This window comes from Apostichopus japonicus, chromosome 6 (assembly GCF_037975245.1).
Source record: "Apostichopus japonicus isolate 1M-3 chromosome 6, ASM3797524v1, whole genome shotgun sequence".
NCBI classification, from domain to species: domain Eukaryota; kingdom Metazoa; phylum Echinodermata; class Holothuroidea; order Aspidochirotida; family Stichopodidae; genus Apostichopus; species Apostichopus japonicus.
In genome coordinates this window covers 18,578,439-18,598,877 of record NC_092566.1, presented here as the reverse complement: position 1 = coordinate 18,598,877, position 20,439 = coordinate 18,578,439, and the positions used below count along the sequence as shown (strand labels likewise).

At 38.3% G+C, this 20,439-nt stretch overlaps 2 protein-coding genes across 5 annotated transcripts in view; both read right to left on the bottom strand.

Annotated features, from left to right (window-relative positions):
• Positions 1 to 2,519: 2,519 nt before the first annotated feature.
• The window catches only part of LOC139969234 (uncharacterized), a 41,664-nt gene continuing 23,744 nt past the window's right edge, over positions 2,520 to 20,439 (bottom strand). The window contains exons 1-3 of one of the 4 annotated variants that reach the window (XR_011793677.1): positions 6,953 to 7,560; positions 2,949 to 6,614; positions 2,520 to 2,867 (exon numbers count right to left, since the gene is read on the bottom strand). Coding sequence is in view for 3 of the 4 variants with exons in the window: in XM_071974138.1 (XP_071830239.1) it covers positions 5,734 to 6,614; positions 6,953 to 6,992 (921 nt within the window). In the remaining variant the exon portion in view is untranslated. Of the gene's footprint in view, positions 6,615 to 6,952; positions 7,561 to 9,628; positions 10,059 to 10,559; positions 11,468 to 16,713; positions 16,822 to 20,439 lie in introns of those variants that run through there. The other 3 variants (XM_071974139.1, XM_071974140.1, XM_071974138.1) reach the window with 3 other exon arrangements.
• LOC139969288 (uncharacterized) lies at positions 10,574 to 11,458 on the bottom strand. The gene has a single exon (XM_071974205.1). The coding sequence runs from the start codon at positions 11,456 to 11,458 to the stop codon at positions 10,574 to 10,576; it is 885 nt and encodes a 294-aa protein (XP_071830306.1).

Below are 20,439 nucleotides of genomic sequence, written 5' to 3'. Positions count from 1 at the left end.
ATCATAAAAACAGTAAAAAAATGTTTTAAATTTGCTCAAGGGGGGAGGCGGCTGCCCCCATTCGCCCCCCCCCCTTGGCTACGCGCCTGACAGCTTAGCAAGAAAATACTAGACAGCTTGGACCACAGAAAATGCAAAGAACAAAATAGAATAAAACTTAACACAAAAGTTAGGAATGCGTGTACGGAGTGCATCATGGGAAGCAACACAGAAAGAGTACCTAAACAACTCAAGATAACCCTTATACATTCATTTCTCTCATAGGAAGATATAACCACATTTCTCTTTCTATCAATTAAACTGCTTGTCATCCTACAATTATAAATACTCCAGAGATTTCTACAAAGATATGTTTACTCTATCACAAACCTGAATAGACAGAAATATATACCATTCTAGTTCAGATACTTATTTTGATTAAACAAATTTACTGCAGCACCAGTAGCCTCTGTTATGATATGTTTCAGGTAACAAAACTGATTATTGGAATACCGGCGAAACAAAAAATCAGTGTTGACACTCATGATAATGAACCGCGAAGACTTCAATATCCATTTTGTTCCTCAGTTGTTTTAGATTATCAGGTAGATTTTTACTTCGATATGTTTGTTATAGTGGACGGCATAATGATGTCTACAATCACATTATTAAGAATATCACTATCGATATACCACGAGAACTTTCCAGTATGGTGATGTTTTCCTAACATAAAGGTTGAGTCATTGATCATTACACTGTCACCAGGTTCATTATCAGAGTAAATAACTTTTAATTAATTCTGATTTCCCTCTTGATGAAACTGATGTGCATTTCTATTCTGAGAGTGTGAAACTCATTTGCAACAATTTCTCTGCTTAAAATATTGTATAGTCCTTCTATGACGGAGTTCGATCGTCTACCCTGCAACATTTAAGTAATATCATCACAGTACATATTCACATATTCCTATCCTAAGGGATTCGTGGTACCGTGATATCTCACTGGACGTTACAGACTTTACATCGTCACACGGATAGTCTCCGCGATGTAAGAGGACTGGGCTTGAGATTGGATCAGGTCTTTTGGGCATAAACTACATATTTGATGGTCAACGGGTTTCCCTATCGTACTAAGAAAAGGGGGCGTGGCCTACCCAGTACTACCACGTTGACTCGAGTTATTTCATTTAGATATCTTAAAGATCCTATTCACCATTCTCTTCTACATGCAACTTGGGTATTTAAACCTTTCGAATAACCAATGGGCCCATGACCCTACTGCATATACTGCCATTGGAGCTAGACCTCGTAAACGGTTTTTTGTTATTGCTTAGTAATGCGAAGAAGTTGAACGTGCAGCCACATACCTCTTGTAAAACTGCCGTCTTACTGCTTTCTTGACACTTTCAAAAAGGCTGACCCAATAGAAAGCACATCCGTCCAGTCTTGAGTAGGCGTCAAATGATACCTCCAGTCGCCTGCTCCACTGGATAAAATTGTCCTTTCCATCACCATTCAAAGTAATGGGCTAGTCAATCAAAGGAACTAAGGTAATTCGTGGCTTTTTTGCACTGTAACCATTCCTATGTAAACTCGCGCTGTTACCACTAACATACGTGTAGTGCAGTAAATACTGCATACGAAAAAGGAATGCGTGCGCATGGAGTGCATAGTAGCAACACAAAGAAAACATCTTCCCAAATAAAGACCACTACAGAACATTACAAAGGTTCTTATAAGACACAATAAAGTACGTCTCTCCGTGTAGTGTGTATTAAGCCTGCAGCTAAGGCGAATACAAATTGGTTAATCACAGGCTTTCTCGTGATCAGGAGGGGTTTTATTTATTAGATTATAAATAAAAATTTGGCGTGAACAGTACGTAAATAGCAATTCATGAAGTCAATGTCAGCAACTATGGCACGCGGATACCGTCAATACGAGCAGTGTAAGTTAGCATACGCCCATTAAAAGCCCCATTGACTTACACACTAAATCACTAAAGTATTGTGGTCACTAAGTCTAGATAGAAGTTCTCACTAGCTAAACGCTACCCATCACCGGATAGCTGACAAGTCGGCCTTTCATGGCACCATCAATTTTCCGTACTATGACCGCGCATATTTTTTGCTATCCGAGCCGGAAGTTTTCGTCACTTGTAGTAAACAAACCTCTTCACTCACTAGTAAACAATTTTCCTACGCTGCTCCTGGGAGGCCTAAGGGGTCTAAATTGCCTCAATTGACCCAATTTTCTCACCACATGTACTTCCATTCATGCTCTTCAACATGCAAGCCACACAAAACCAGATCATGATTGATAACAGGTCACAAAATATGTTCTCCTGCTTCTTTTTGGCACTTTTCCTGAGAGGAGAACAATCGAGCGGATGGATATAGACTCTAACAGGAGTATGCCACCTTAAAAACGTTTGCTTATCTAGCAGTGTCAGTAATGTTGAGTGATCCCCGATTTACACGTGACGTTCAAGCTTGTTCACACGTTGTATTAATTGTAGGCAAAAATGTGAGACTGGCTCAGTTTTGTATCATTCACAGAACGGGTTTTTATTCCAAACAATACCTTGTAAATATATGGTAGATACTTAGCCAGTTACTATGCAACGAAGAGAAACCCCAAGAATACAGAACTTAACTTAAACGATACACATGGCAAAACAAAGAACATGCTAAACAGAAATAAGTTTACCAATATCGGTAACTCAATTACATCCCTGTAATCCGGTGCAAGTATACTGCTGCAGTGTTACACATATTATACACAATTCAGGCTACTGCCGAACTCAAGTTTGGTTCTGATATTCCGCGCAGGTATTTGACTGCTCTCTCCGAGTACATACCTCATACCTACACAGAGCATACATTATGCCTTTGACGTGCTACAGTTGCGTATATATAAGTACAATGCTTTCTGTAGAGTTATACATACTGTAGAGCATACCTTATATACCTTTGACGTGCTATAGTTGCTTATATCGTATAACTACAATGCTTTCTGCAGTTATACATACTGTAGAGCATACCTTATATACCTTTGACGTGCTAAAGTTGCTTATATCGTATACGTACAATGCTTTCTGCAGTTATACATACTGTAGAGCATACCTTATATACCTTTGACGTGTTCAGTTGCTTATATCGTATAACTACAATGCTTTCTGCAGTTATACATACTGTAGAGCATACCTTATATACCTTTGACGTGCTAAAGTTGCTTATATCGTATACGTACAATGCTTTCTGCAGTTATACATACTGTAGAGCATACCTTATATACCTTTGACGTGCTACATGTACTTGTATCGTATAAGTACAATGCTTTCTGTAGAGTTATATATGCTGTAGATGATACATTATATACCTTTGACGTACTACAGTTGCTTGTATCGTATAGCTACAATGCTTTCTGCAGTTATACATACTGTAGAGCATACATTATATACCTTTGACGTGTTCAGTTGCTTATATCGTATAAGTACAATGCTTTATGCAGTTATACATACTGTAGAGCATACCTTATAAACCTTTGACGTACTACATTTGCTTATATCGTATAACTACAATGCTTTCTGCAGTTATACATACTGTAGAGCATACCTATATACCTTTGACGTGCTACAGTTGCTTGTATCGTATAACTACAATGCTTTCTGCAGTTATACATACTGTAGAGCATACATTATATACCTTTGACGTGTTCAGTTGCTTATATCGTATAAGTACAATGCTTTATGCAGTTATACATACTGTAGAGCATACCTTATAAACCTTTGACGTACTACATTTGCTTATATCGTATAACTACAATGCTTTCTGCAGTTATACATACTGTAGAGCATACCTATATACCTTTGACGTGCTACAGTTGTTTATATCGTATAAGTACAATGCTTTCTGCAGTTATACATACTGTAGAGCATACCTATATACCTTTGACGTGCTACAGTTGTTTATATCGTATAAGTACAATGCTTTCTGCAGTTATACATACTGTAGAGCATACCTTATATACCTTTGACGTGCTACAGTTGCTTGTATCGTATTTAGAAGAAATAACTTACTACTGAATATAAACAACCACCCAACTTAGACAAATGAAACCAAATTGAAAATAGTCACAAGATTATGGCCAACTGAAATGGGTGCATGACACACAAACTGGTGCATGCGTAATAACTAAAATATACCAGATAAGGGTGTGGAAGCATTCCGTTCGTGGTAAATAAATAAATATACGAATGGTTTTACCAGGTGCGCATATGTGTGTTCATCTAGGATATGTGATATACGAGCAGTACAACACAATGTTCATAGTGAAGATTGCAAATACTAAAACTAGTAGCAGATCGCTACAATAGACTTGCATACAGTTACTTTCAACAGTCTACACCCTGAAAAGGATCTCCTCAGAATTCTCAAAAGAGTTCGTCACATGGAGAATACGTTTATAACGTAATATAGACTTCTGTAAATAGTACGCATGCGTATAACGCCTCTTACTCGCGACGACACAACGGAAAACTGTGTTGAGGTTACGAGATAATCATTGACATTGGTTTCACAGCTGAATTATGCAATGGAAACCCTGAATGGGATTACACTTCATACATGATACACAATGACTACTTGTTTGCACAATTATACACCAGAGTACGGTAAATGTTCATATTCGGAACTTCAGACGATCCCACTTGGCAGTTATTACTAAAAATAATTGGAGCAATTGAAAACGTAGGTGCACATTTAGAAAAGTCCAGTTCTTTAAGGTTGATTACAAGTGAATAGACACTGACTTTACATTGATTCATTGTTAACATTTCTGCACGTTCTGTTTGTACAATAAACTAGGCTGGAGACGATTAACCCACCTTAAGTATAACATTACACCAAATAAACGAATGCAATTTAATTTAATAATCAAAAGGACGTTTGTTTCATTAAGTCAGTAAAAATAATGTGAAAGTAATATAATCATGGTTGCGTGTGGGTAAGGCATACCAACCATAAAAGAATAATGGCAGTATACCTCAACATATACGGTACCTAAAGTAGTCACCGCGTTACGCACACTGTAGTTCTAAACAACCGAAAGTGAATTTACTTTCGTCGAGATTTGTATCAAGCCGTCGCTTGGCCAGCCACGGTTATAACTGCGTGAATTATTGAAGATCAACACACGTAATCGACGGAGTAGGTAATTAAATGCAGCATTCACTAGGAGCTACCATTCGTTCTGAATGGTAAACAGTCAGGCTCCCTACAGCTGAACAGTTCCCAACGTAAGAGGTAGTGTTGTTTTAACATATCCCCAACCATAATGGAAGATATCAATCCGCCAAGATGGAGTCCTTCAAACTCACCGATAGCATTAATTAATCACTTAACACTGTGAGAATAGTTGCATATGTACCACTAAAAGGTTAATAAATCCTGCAAGGCGTGCCATCTTTTTTATTCTTGTGATCAGCGTCTGCATAGGCTGCTTCTTATTCTTCATTGATGCTATCCTCCTCTGAAAGCATTAATCTCATTTCACATTCTTGTGATCAGCGTCTGTATAGGCTGCTTCTTATTCTTCATTGATGCTATCCTCTTCTGGAAGCATCAATCTCATTTCATATTCTTGTGATCAGCGTCTGTATAGGTTGCTTTTTATTCTTCATTGATGCTATCCTCCTCTGGAAGCATCAATCTCATTTCATATTCTTGTGATCAGCGTCTGTATAGGTTGCTTGTTATTCTCCATTGATGCTATCCTCCTCTGGAAGTCTCAATCTCATTTCGTAAAGTTTCCTATAAAATGATTCAGAGTACGTGATAGCTTCTTGACAGTCATTCGGGTACTTTGATACGTCAACTGTTCGATGACTCGGTCTTCCAAGGCCACTTGAGCCCATAGCTCGATCATACTGGCCGATTACTCGATTAACTCTCATTAGTTTTTTAGAATACTTCCAATCTTTCATGTCTTCCTGACCTGTTCGCCAATTGATCATGTCCTCATAGAATGGAATACCTGTTTCTTTACAGTACAACTCCAACATTGCCTTCGGATTCTCCACCAGGTCCTCGGAATCTATAATGATCACTTTTTGTCCCAACTCTTTGGTCAGATGTTCGTACAAATCGAACATTTCTTCATAAATCCAACCTTTCGGTGATATCTTGGTTAGATTCACACGCAGAATTCGAATCCGAAATTTTAACAAAAGATTGTTCATGGAAGTGAACACTAGAGTTGGGTTCCGAATTAAGAAGGTATGTTGATAACCGCTGGGAAGATGATCATATTTACCATCAATGGAGTAACCTAAGTCCTTAAAGAAAATGACCTTCTTGTCGGGAGATTCCTCCTCCAGTTGACTTCTTACCCAGCTATAGGTGTACTTCGATTCTTTAGTTATGAAATTTCCAAAGGGAACTGGTTGACGCAATTGCTTTTCTGGTCCTAGATGGTAGGCTGTAGTAAACGGCTCGTGGAAGATGGTTATGGCATGTTTAGCGTGTAGAGTGCTGATACAACGCTCAAAGGCTGTCGACAAGGACCGCGGTGGAGCCCATAATGCCACACGTATTTGTTGTTGTTTATCAATTCTTCCTTGAGCCGTGGCCATAACTGTGGAAGAATTAATCAAGTTTATGAAGCAGTTGAAATTGATCACTAATGTAAATGCATAACGGACAAATATCTTAACATCATAAATTATTAACCATGCCATTATGAATATGAAATCAAAGCGATTGTTCAAAAATGGAAAAAAGACGTTTTGTGATGCAAAATGAATGGTGCATTTTCTTTTACAACAATAACTGATCATTATTTCCAACTTTGATCAATCTAAGTTAAAGCTCCCTACAAAGTTTGTATGTAAGTTTTACAATATTTCAGATTTCGATCTGTTAACCTGACATGATGTTTGACTTCAATTAACACAATAAGGTCGATGTACTCACTTAGTTGAATACAACACGGACCAATTAGTATTGACCACATCCAAGCTTCAGTTTTGGAGTTAACGTGCTTACAAGGTTTTCAGTCTTGACCTCAAACAACCATTGACCTCAAATAAAAGCAGAGCGCTTGTACTAACGAAGGTGGATACAATTAACCAGTTTGAAGTGCCCACTAGCTTAGTTGTGGAGTACAGGGGCGTAGCGAGCGGGGGGGGGTGTGGGGGGTGTCACACCCCCCCCCCCAATAATTTGGTCGCTGTCGGCAAATTTTGGGTCTGTCGGCAAAAGGAGAAAAGGTGAAGAGAGCGGAAGGGGAAGAAAGAAGGAAAGCTGAATAGAGAAAAGGAGAACGGGAGCTTCTTCCGTGCCAAATTTGACTTAAAATATGCACCAGATTGCATCTAAGGACGTTTCAAAACTAAAAATTTTCCAAAGGGGAGGGGTAGACCCCCTACCCTTAGACCCCTCCCCCATTTCAGTCACCACATCCAGATCCGTCGGCAAATCAAATTTGACTTAAAATATGCACCAGATTGCATCTAAGGAGTTTCAAAACTAAGAATTTTCCAAAGGGGAGGGGGAAACCCCCTCCCCTTAGACCCCTCCCCCATTTCAATCACCACCTCCAGATCCGTCGGCAAATCAAATTTGACTTAAAATATACAGCAGATTGCATCTAAGGACGTTTCAAAACTAAAAATTTTCAAAAGGGGAGGGGGACACCCCCTCCCCCATTTCAGTCACCACTTCCAGATCCGTCGGCAAATCAAATTCTCCACACCCCCCCAACAAAAACCCCTTCGCTACGCCCCTGGTGGAGTATTCATGTTTACAAGAGTTCTACAGACACTTTCGCTTATGTTGACCTCGAATGACCTTTACCCACACCAATTTCAATGCTTGTACTCACTTAGACAAATCCACCCACTAAGAAATGTTTGAGTTATAGTTGTCCTAGAGCCATGACCTGTTAATACACGAAACCTGTAGTTTTCAATAGCAAAATCTGCCGTACAAAAATCATCCAGTTCCCTATAGAATTACTTCATATATAGACCTTTTTTGTACATTGAACGAATTTTATGCTGCGGAGGATGTTAACACTAACTTCGTAATTGTAACAACTTAATTTGTATGACGGAGGAGCCATGTACCAAGGCCGTGGCCATACAGGGAAAGCAGTTCTCACATTTAATCTAGAATTTCATATATCGAAATTAGTTCCAGATATTTCAAATTAGAATATTAAATATCTGAAATAACCCACGATTTCAGATATCTGAAATTACGGATTAAAATGTTAAAACGTCTCTCCGCATCTTTTTGCTTTCAGATGAAATAATGATGCCCTTTAAGAATTGATAGGACTATTCCGGTGTCAACTGTTTCAGTGATGTTTTTAGAGAGCATACGCATCGCAACAATATAGGTTACCTTTGAAATGTATCTCTAACGACAGCAGAATGATCCAGACATTGATCACTGATCAGGCAATTGAACAGAACTTAGCAATTAATATTTGTTTTCATTTCAATGTACACACCACCAGTCCTTTAAGAAAGATTATCAAATTAGGAGAAAATGTTTTAATGAAGACTTAATTTTGAGTGCATTGATATTACGTACAGCAAATCAAAATAATTCCAATTGCAACACATCATTTATAGAAATCAAGAAAGGAAACTTGAGAACTTTTGCAAATCATTTGCAATGAAGTCATCAGAGACCACACACCGAGGGACTGATTTTGGAGTCATATTGAGAAAGACGTAACATGCAAGGTTAGAGCTGCGCCTGTCAGAATATCCAGACCCTGTAATTGCGACATTGCGTCCCTTTAAATGTGTGCAGTGCAGACCTGAATCCAGTGAATGCTGAAACCACACAACACACACAGCGTACGATTTCGTATAGAAACTGTTTTATATTCCTCCACAAAAGCATGACCGTAGTTATCTCAAGGGATATGGCGTATAAGTTTAGGAACTGCACTGGTTTATATACGGTAATAGATAGCTGTGGTATTTTATTTTTCACCTTACAGGGTCAGAAGGCTACGACGACTCCTGGTTCAAACAACTTTTCACAGACTAGTTAACGAACGTGCAAACTAATCGACCGTGGCATCAGTGACCCCTAGACAAACCATGACCCTGGAGAGGGTTGGTGCGGACGGGGGGTTAGACTAGCATATTATACAGGTTAATATTGCATCACCTGCCGGCGCCTTAGTGAGATAGCTCGTAGGTCTACATGTTTACTTAATACATTCATGCCTGCCACTAATACGGTATATCGTATACAGTACAATAAATGCCATACACAATTACACATACAGTTTAGATACCATACGTTTTTTGCTATAAAATTTCTCGGTTTGGGTAATATCTCACTCTCTTTTCTCTCAAACACACAGCTAACACAGTTAAGTCCTCTAAATGAAAACTGCTGAACTCTGAAATAATGTCTTATCTGTAGATGTTAGCTATACATAAAACATACCTAAAGCAAAGTCGCTTGCCTTTACAATCGAATAAGTATAACTGGTTATGTCAAATGGCAGCGACTGGAAATCCGGGAAAATTGTGTACTTAGACGCTCTATACGATAAGAATAGACGTATTTACGGAGAAAAGGTAAAACAAAAAGTGAATGTGTTACTGGAATATCGTTCACCTTTTGCCGTAGTATGACTCCCGTCTCTCCAGCAACAGAGCTGGTGCACTGACCGAACACAAACGTCAGATAGAATTAAGTCTCATTAGAACAATAGCGATATAATTAATCAGTTACTCTGTTTGTCTTTATCTTGCTAACGATGACCTTCGTTTCTTAATTCTCTTCGTTTAATGCTATCCGATCAGTTGATATTACGGCTACACTGCTCCTCTATGTAATTAGTGCAGCCGCAATTCTGCAGTATAGTTAAACACTTCAGCGCTACTGTTGCTGCTGTGCGAGCTGCTTATCTATCTGTTCACGTTCTTCTCAGCATAACTCTATGGCAGGTCGATTCACATGTTATTAGTAGTATACAATACTCTATTGCCAGTCTATTCACATGCTAGTAGTATACAATACCATTTTACTCTATGGCAGCAAATTCTTTCATGAGAAAGCGAGGTCAAATTGTGATATGCTGGTAAATCAACGAAATCAGACGCAAATTGGTGGTGCTATTCATAAATGTTAAGTTTCCTCTAGTCAACCACCTGATAATGTGATATGTATATCACGGTGAAGCCAATGGAAAGAATTGAAAAATCAAAAGCAGGCTTCGTGGCAATAAGGGGGTAGGTCTGTATCTTGAAGACCAGAAATGTGATAAGATGCACTATTGAACCAACTACATGGAAAGCACTCAACCGTTGAGTACCGAAACACAATACCGTATGTCTTCAATATTTACAGGATCTGAACTTAGTTCTCATCTGAAACGATTACAGAATAATCACCTTTTCAATTTCCATTACTGGCTCTAGCACAATTCCTCTCTCCTTTTTTACTTTTTTATTCTTGTTACAAACTCTAATAATCGAGCATATTCTGCACTGTATGCCTAAATAATGCCTAAGTAATGAAGTTATATAGTATATATGTGATTTACCTCAAATCGTTATCTCAAAGTGGTTCCGTGTGATTGGGGTTATGCTGGTCTGATAGTCTTAATCTCTTCTCGTAGAGTTTGTTGTAAAATGGCTCCGAATGTGTGATCGCGTCTCGACAGTCACGTGGGTATTTCTCGACATCGAAAGTACGTGGGCTGGGTTTACCCAGGCCGCTAGTGCTCATAGCTCGATCATATTGGCCGATTACTCGATTAATTCTCATTAGTTTTTTAGAATACTTCCAATCTTTCATGTCTTCCTGACCTGTTCGCCAATTAACCATGTCCTCATAGAATGGAATACCTGTTTCTTTACAGTACAACTCCAACATTGCCTTCGGATTCTCCACCAGGTCCTCGGAATCTATAATGATCACTTTTTGTCCCAACTCTTTGGTCAGATGTTCGTACAAATCGAACATTTCTTCATAAATAAATCTTTTGGGTATTATTGACTTCACTTTCAACCGTACGAGACGAATCGGATATTTCAACAGAAGATTGTTCATTGAGGTAAAGACTTGCTCTGGATTTCGTAGCAAGAAGGTATGTTGATAACCGCTGGGAAGATGATCATATTTACCATCAATGGAGTAACCTAAGTCCTTAAAGAATATAATGTCCTTTTCATGGAAATCTGCTTCCAGCTGTCTTTGGACCCAACTGTAGGTATACTTTCTGTCCTTCGTGATTAGCTGTGTAAAAGGGACCGGGTAACGCAATTGCTTTTCTGGTCCTAAATGGTATGCTGCGGTAAACGGTTCGTGGAAGATGGTTAAGGCATGTTTAGCGTGTAGAGTGCTGATACAACGCTCAAAGGCTGTCGACAAGGACCGCGGTGGAGCCCATAATGCTACACGTATTTGACTGTGACCTTCCTTTGACTGTGCTGTGGCCATTGCTGTTAACTGTAGAGAAATATAATTGAATGGATATGGATTAATAAATAGATATATATCTATAAGATGTCAGATATATATATATATATGTATATATATCTATATATATATATATATATCTATATATATCTATATATATATCTATATATATCTATATATATATCTATATATATATATCTATATATATATATCTATATATATATATATAAATATATATATATGAAGCAGCACCTTAACCCAGCTGATGTGGGCTTGTACCGTGATGACGGCCTGGCCGCACTCAGGACCCGCTCGGGCCGATTAGCCGACATGAAACGTAAAGAGGTCACTCAACTTTTCAACAAGTTTGGCCTGAAGGTCACCATCGAAACCAACCTACAGGTAACTACTTAGACATCACAATGAATCTCGCCAACGGATCGTTCGCCCCCTACAGAAAACCAGGCGACAACCCCCTCTTCATCCATTCACACTCGGATCACCCACCAGGCATCATAAAGAACATCCCCCCAGCCGTAAACAAGAGATTAAGCAGCCTATCATGCAAAGAAAGCATATTCAACGAAGCGTCACCAGCATACAAAGAGGCGCTCATCTCAAGTGGCTACCACTGCGACCTCAAATTCGAACCAGAAACCCGGCCTGCCTCAACGAAAAGGAACAAAAGAACCAGGAAAATCACATGGTTTAACCCCCCATTTAGCAAAACTGTAAAGACAAACATCGGTAAAACTTTTCTGAAGTAGTGGCCAAGCACTTTCCCCCAGGACACAGGCTCCATCAAATATTCAACAAAAATACCCTCAAATTAAGTTACAGCTGCATGAGAAACGCAAAGGCTCTTATCAACAGCCACAATAAAAAAGTTCTTTCAAAGGCCGTTGAAAACCCACCCAACCATGGATGCAACTGCAGAATGCGAGAGACCTGCCCCCTCGGAGGAGAGTGCTTGACCCCTTCCATAGTATACAAAGCGGAAGTGACTGCCGGGTATTCTAAGTCTATTTATATTGGTATGTGCGGAGGGCAGTTCAAAACAAGGTTCAATAACCACAAAAAGTCGTTCAACCTGAAGATTTATCAAGGAGAGACTGAGCTTTCAAAACATGTTTGGTCTCTAAAAGAAAGCAATAGAGCCTTCCAAATCTCCTGGTCCATTGTCAGGAGATCAAATACATTGATCAACAGCTCAGGTTCTTGTAATCTATGCCAGGCCGAGAAACTAGCAATAATAGATCATTCTATCCCTAATCTCCTGAACAAAAGGTCTGAAATCCTCGCAAGCTGCAGACACCAACCAAAACACCCCCAAAATAAAGTCAAGACTAAGATGAAAGAGAGATAGCTTTTTAGTACACCTCCTGACGATTGCTAGTAAGCATGAAACTCTGAGTAGAGGTTTGGCTGCAAAATTCAAAATTTACATTACGCTCTTCTTCATAACGCGGAATTGAGCACTCTGTCGTGTTCTACTTTGAACATTTGCTACACTTATATATATATATATATATATATATATATATATATATATATATATATATATATATATATATATATATATATATATATATATATATATATATATATATATATATATATATATATATATATATATATATATATATATATATGGGCAATTCCATGATGGAGGGGACACGGCCTAAAAATAAGAAGTGTCAGTTTTCAACCTGCTATCGGTCTAATGTTGTAGTATACATATATAAGTTTGTGGAATAGGTAAGCAATTTTTCTCGAACACTCAAATTTTGAATACATGGCTCAGATAATCAAGCAGGAGGAGAACTCAAAATAATCCTGAAAATGCATCATACATTCCATTCCATCCTATATCATACTCATCAGATAGTATTTAGTAGGTTTATTATGCGTTATGGTAGATACTCCTGTTGACTGTGTTATGACAGAAAAACATTTCAATATTTCTTCATGTCAACTTCAGAACAGAAATTTTTCAGGCCTCAATCACTGATGTAACGTGAGTAACCGAAAAAAAAAAAACTTTTTCTCTATGTGACATTTCTTTAACAAGTGGAAATCTGATAACCATAATTTCGTTAGTACTCATAGTCCCAAGGTTGGAAACAAGATCACTAATGAGGAGAGACCCAGTAGGCCTATGTGTCAGTGATAGATCACTGAAATCTGTAACGTGAGTAACCGTGTAACGTGAGTTACCAATGTGTAACGTGAGTAACCAAGCTAACACACTGAAACAATGCAGGAAATGCCTATTATTGTCTCGAAAATAATTGCTCAATAAAAGAGGGCAGCAGGGGTTAGGGCTAGGGTTAGTACAACACCTGGAGAGTACTCTCCCATCACCCATGAAGAAGATTCAGCAAGAATCTAGGAGGGTGGCCACCAGACGACGAGTTTCATCCTACCGGGAGAAGAGGAAGACGAAGGAGGCCATGAAGAAGTTGCCTTTCAGCAGTGCACGAGCATACGCAAAAGCAACAGCAAGAGTACACGACAGATTGCCCGAAACACCACATCTCTGGAAAACTGTTTGTCTTAATCTCTGCAGGTCTGAGCTAGGCGACAACATTAACCCATCGACTACAACAACTGCTGCTACGCCACCAACCCGAGAGGTCTCAGCGATGAAACTGTTGAAGTTTTCCAGCAGTTTTATCAGCAAGATGACATCAGTGGGCAGATGCCAGGCAGGAAGGATGTGGTCAACATCTGACCAAAGAAGGCGGCAAAATAAATAAGCAAATAAGACATTTGACGTCATCCATCATGGAACGTTCGCCCTATTCCGGGAGGACTATCCCAACATCAAGGTCGGCAAGAGCAAATTTGCCGAATTGCGTCCAAAACATGTCCTGTTAAGCCACAAGCTACCACATAACGTATGCATGTGCAGATATCCTGAGAACTTTATGTATGCTGTAAATAATTTACACGATACTTCTCCAGAATTTCCTGCATACTCCCATGACGTATCCGCAAAGCTTCTCTGCCAAAATCCAACAAGGTAATTTTGGTTCAACGAGTGTGACCACTGTAAGAATGGCGCTGGGTTTATGATGAACTTCAACATCGACCTGGGAGTTGCAACATGATATGTGTGGAAGAGTGAAGAAGGCAACAGGCTCACAACCTGCTCAGGGAGTGACATGCTGGTATAGAATTCAGTGACTGGTATGCCGTTAAATACGAAGGGGTATTGTACCCCGGTGTAATAAAGGCAAAGAGGGACCAGAACGACGTACAAGTGTCAGTGATGCAGCCAGCTGGGCCCAATTGGAAACGGCCAAACCCAAGGGACAAGATATTCTATATCATGGAGAAACTCATCACCAAACTTGATGCACCAACCTTGGCCAATAACCGTGGGCACTTCAAATTTTCTGGCGCCTATTGAAGACTGAATAAATCAGCTCTCCAAACGTTACTCAATATTCAATCGAGTTGTTAATGTTGAACATACAGTATGTTACCAATTTCTTATTGATTTCATGGTTGTTGTTCAGTTGGCCTGTTACTTCCCCAGTGACATTTAGTTCCCTGAGTATTGTATCTGGGTAAATTAAAGTTTGACACACTGCTAGTCCTCAAATAAAACTTAATTACAATGTTCAGAATTTGCTGCCGATTTGTGAAGATATGATTCCTGCATTATCTCAAAAGGACATTGTATATCTCTTTTAGATTATAATATTATTGAATTACACTGGAGAAGATGTTCAAAATGTCAATTCCACTGATATATGGGTGTTTCCTAGTCACTATACAGCAGCAAGTTTCTCACAGACTCTTGATTCCCTATGTATTGTATAGGTGGACAAACTGTAACGTGAGTAACCGTAACGTGAGTAACCGGTGAATGCCTCCTTTTCACCGAGACAGGAAACCAGATTTGATTTTGATTGTGTTCAGTATTTGTATCATCACCTAAGGTCCAAAAACCATGTATTAATTTTCTTCAAATATATCCAGTATGAGGACACTTTTTGAATGAAGTTTATTTTTGGCGTTAGGGTGATTTTCAAATGTAACGTGAGTAACCGACACTTTCATGTACCTATATCCTACAAGAAACAAGATAATCAAATAGTGTTTTTGCCAATGTTCAGGTAAATTTGTTACCCTATTAATGCATAGAGAGCAGTCATTCAAATTAATGAATGGTGGAGCTATCAGACCATTTGTGAGCCAAAGTCTTCAAAAATGTAACGTGAGTAACCGTGGAATTGCCCATATATCTATCTATATATATATATATATATATATATATATATATATATATATATATATATATATATATATATATATATATATAAATATATATATATATATATATAGATATATATATATATAGATATATATATATAAATATATATATTCACTGTTCTGGATTTTCCAACTCATAACGATATATATGTATATATATATATATATATATATATATTATTATTATTATTTTTATTAGAGAAAACCAGAGAAATAAGATGTGACTCATAATTGACAAAAAGGAGTAAGTTTTAGAAAATATATTGGAATTTATACATACAATACATATTTATACATACAATTTATACAATTTTACACACACACATATATATATATATATATATATATATATATATATATATATATATATATATATATATATATATATATATATATAAATATATATATATATGTGTGTGTGTATCTGATCGAGGAATTGAACAAAAGAATTCCAGGTCCTCGGTTGTGATTTCTAAAGAATTACCACGTCCTCGGAAGAATTTTATTGTATGGGGTATTGTACGTGGATTTGAACAATGGAAAATACAATGGGGTCCTCGGTCTGAATGTCATACAAGCATGTGTGTGTACATGTGTGTGGGAGAGAGAATTGGTGAGAATAGGTGAGAATTAGATAAGACTAGTGGAACACCAGTTGTTGTTACGCAGTGTTTCACGTGTTTAGCGATCACCAGACGTTGTCCGTGGAGATGATACATTCCTAATCAAGTCACCATAAGATGCCTGATGTTCAAGGCAAGCAACACGGATAATGAAACAAGTTACCAGTGTTAAAAAGATGCATTGGTTTAACAAATTCATCAATGGGTCACACCAGACACTACAAGCCCACACTAACTCGTCATTTCTGGAAATAACGTTACACGTGTCTTATATTATATACACTTGGTGGTGGATAGGACAGACAAGTGAGTTAAATTTAACAGAACCTTAATTGATAATAAAACATTGAAAGATGAAATCAAACGAACCTATATATCGACACCGATTATTGTAGCGATCCAAATACCGTTCGGCTATATACGTCTCCGGGGCTAGACTGATGAAGCTGACGAAATAAACGTCCTACGCCGTGCCAGCTAGAAAAAGCAAAAAGATATTAATAGGTAATCAGCTGTTTGTCTTTCAATTTCAAAAATGAACTTCGGATGATTAGCTTACTCAGATTATCAACAATTAAGCATACATATTTATTCAGTATCCCAGTAACCTAGATGACGTAAGCCATACGTACTATGTTAAGTTCATGGTTATATTGAACTAACCTTCATTGCCTGAGCAACGATAATTGGAAAATGGGGAGGGGGGGGGGGGATTATGTTCGCTCTCTCGTTCAAGTACAGTATACTAATCACAACTATGTCTGGCATCGAACATCAAACCAACACTAATAGGGCTATTCTTTCTTTCGTTCACATGAAAGTGTGTTGACTCCATCAGACGTCAGTGACGTGTTTAAATATACATTGTTATCTATATTGATATCTCTATTACCACATTGTAATTACAAACAATCTTCCCATTAACATGATAAAATGACACCGCGAGAAGCATTTCGATTTAGATATGTTTAAAATTCAACTTCAAGAAGTTCGAACTTCTTTTGTATGTACTTCAAAATTCGTGAGTGCACGGTGATCGATTTGCCTCCGGAATGATGATATCAAAGTGGTCACGTGCCCACATTTTGTGATGAAATCTGCAGTGTATGATGTGACGGGCATGAAATCTTAAGAACCGTAAATTTTGTCGAGTTGGTTCTTGGTACAATGATATTCCATGACGTAGTGATTTTCCCTGTTGATTTTGGTGCTGTTACATGCATAGATAGGCGGGACTGAAACACTGATACCTCCCCCCCCCCCCCAACCTGACCCCCTGTTCTCGCTTAGTTAAGTATTGAAGTATACACGCAGTTACGACCATGTCTTTGTTATTTGGTTGGTTCGTTCTCTGCAGTTTGGCATGCAGTTTGTTGACCAATCACTGGTTACAAGATACAATTTGTTCTTGTTTATGAATACGTACCACACATTTTATAATCTTAAAGTAAATCATTTGATAAACCGTGCATGATTCACATCAACTTGGATGTTATTTTTTAAGGTTTAATTCATTTGTGGACTTTGTCCTGTATATTCTGTCGCCCACTGAAGTTCCTTCACCGAGTTACATTGATTTCAGTGCAATGTAAACATTCACGGCGCTGTTTGGCAGTCAGTGATACACCATGCAGGCTTAATCATGCTAAAATAACATGTCGCTAGATAACTATTTTGGTTTATGTGTATTCGTGGTGCAGGTGAGATCCTATTTTAGATATCTGAATTCCAGCACCGAGTAATTTCTTTCAACCTTATACCAAATAATGTGGTTGGCTCTACGATGCACCAATGAGGACCAGATCATACGAGTGTGGGCGTTCAATTTGTGAGATCACTTCTTATCACTAGCACTGTGATGAATTTAACAAATTTAAAAATAAATTAAACCGGTTATTCTGTAAGCCTTCCTTTATTCCATTTTTGTGTGTGTTATCATAAACGTTTTGAAACCCACCTCCCCATGCATGAAAAACAACAACGAATTCCTAAGATCACGCGAACACTTCTCAGAATAAGCTTGAATAGCCACTAAACACAGAGAAAAGGGTAACTTGGCTTACCTGCAAATATATGAAACAACAGCAAAACGAACACAATCCGATGATGAGATTAATAGCAAAACCAAAAGTAATTACATCCATGACTTAACACAAGAATGTTTACTTTATTTTTGTTTTCTTCTTTTCGCTTACAGCGTGTGCTGGTTTCAAGACTGTAAACAAGTATATTCACTGCCAAATTTTTAGCGAAAACATAACGACATCAACCACCCAATTTTGCCTGTGCATTATCAATATAAATCAACTAGTGAACACGAGTTCATAGGAAGTGGGTGATAGGGTAGGGGACCCGAGGCACCCCTTAAAGCAGTTGGTGGCGATTATACTTACGTGCAAGTAAGGTATGCCATCGTGCTTACAGACGGCTTGGATGCAATCATGAACAGAACATATATTGGGGTGTTTATTCACACACCTCTATTTGATTTATGAATCAAGCTTAAAGCTAGCCTACTATATCATCCTTACCGATCGTGTATTCGCACGCACAAATTGGCCCTCTAAATGGCTATACTATGTAGTCTAGTGTTGCCTTTCACATCTTATTTTATCATTGAAATTCCGTCAGATGTCAGGATTCAAATTCTCACTGAAAATTTGAAAGTACTGAAGATCAAATTTTACTTTTTTTTCTGATCCATTGTGATCTTCCTTGGTCGCCATGCAGTTGAGTTTCTCATGTACACGCGAGCCGAATAGTTTACCGCAGACTCGTGGATACATATATCAGACAGGCCTAAGCTATGATCACTTTCAGAACCGCCCTACACTGTGGAGGGTGTTCCATAATAGACTGAAACTACAAGTTTGTAGCCTAAAGGAATTAAAATCACAATATATCCAACGTTACATAATAGTGCATTATGCATAAAAAACATATTCCCTCACAGTTGAATGTATAAGTTCATATTTTGTTAGAAATGTTCACAGCAATTATCCAGAGTTGAAGAAAGTCTGTAGTGGTTCAAGTCAACGGGAGTATGCGGTACAATCTTACCTGCTTTCACGGGCCATGATTATAACTTAAAGGCCGTGGCTATTCTTACGACTAGTTGTACCAATTATTTATAAACTATTCTTACGACGTCGGCGAATTCATGCGAATTCAAAGTAAATAAAGCAACTGCGCATGTAGTAGGGGTAACCCTAACACTAACTTTAACCCTCAATCCAACCCTAACCCTAACCCTAACCGGAAATTATTGTTACTCCTGGTCGTAAAAATAGTACTCCTAGTCGTGAAAAATAGCAACTGCGCACGCGCAAAAGGGAATTATTGTTACGACTAGTTGTAAGAATAGCCACTTTGTAACTTAAACATCACGGAATGGTGATCTTTGCACAGTGGTGTACTGTAAACCCAAACACGGCCGAATTACTGGATAGCTACACTGACTGATACCTGCATAGAAGTTATTAGATGAAAATTTATGCAAACTAAAGACTGGGGCTAAATTAAAGACTGGGTTTAATTACTCGGTGTACGTGTAAATTCAAATTGTAAGATGAAACAAACGCATTAACGCCAAAGCCGAATGATAAAGCGTGAGGAAGCGTGCCCGCATATATACACAGTTCATGGAAGGCGCATGCAGAGATAGATCCGAATTAACGCGCAATGTAGAATCTCAGTGAGCGCGTGCCAACTTCATCTGCATGACTGTAATTATAATTGAATGGGTGCATTATAAATGAATGGGTGTATACTCCGTGACCCCTCCCCCTTAAGTAGATCTTTTACTATAAAAGTTGAGTGCTACAAGGGAGCACGTCACATGACCCTTCATGGTTGGTATACGAGATTGAACGTCTCCCCATTGACATAGTTAGTCCAGGTTAATGCTGGCATAAAGATTCACTGGGAGCACCGCTCTATCAGTGGGTTATATTTTGTGACATCATACGGTGGCTTAAAATGCTTAATATGAAAGAAAAGGGGGTTCCCAAATTTCAAAATGTTTACGTTTTATCTCAAATATTAACTTTTTATCTTTAAAATTTGTCTTAAAATGTCAACAACAACAAAAGTATA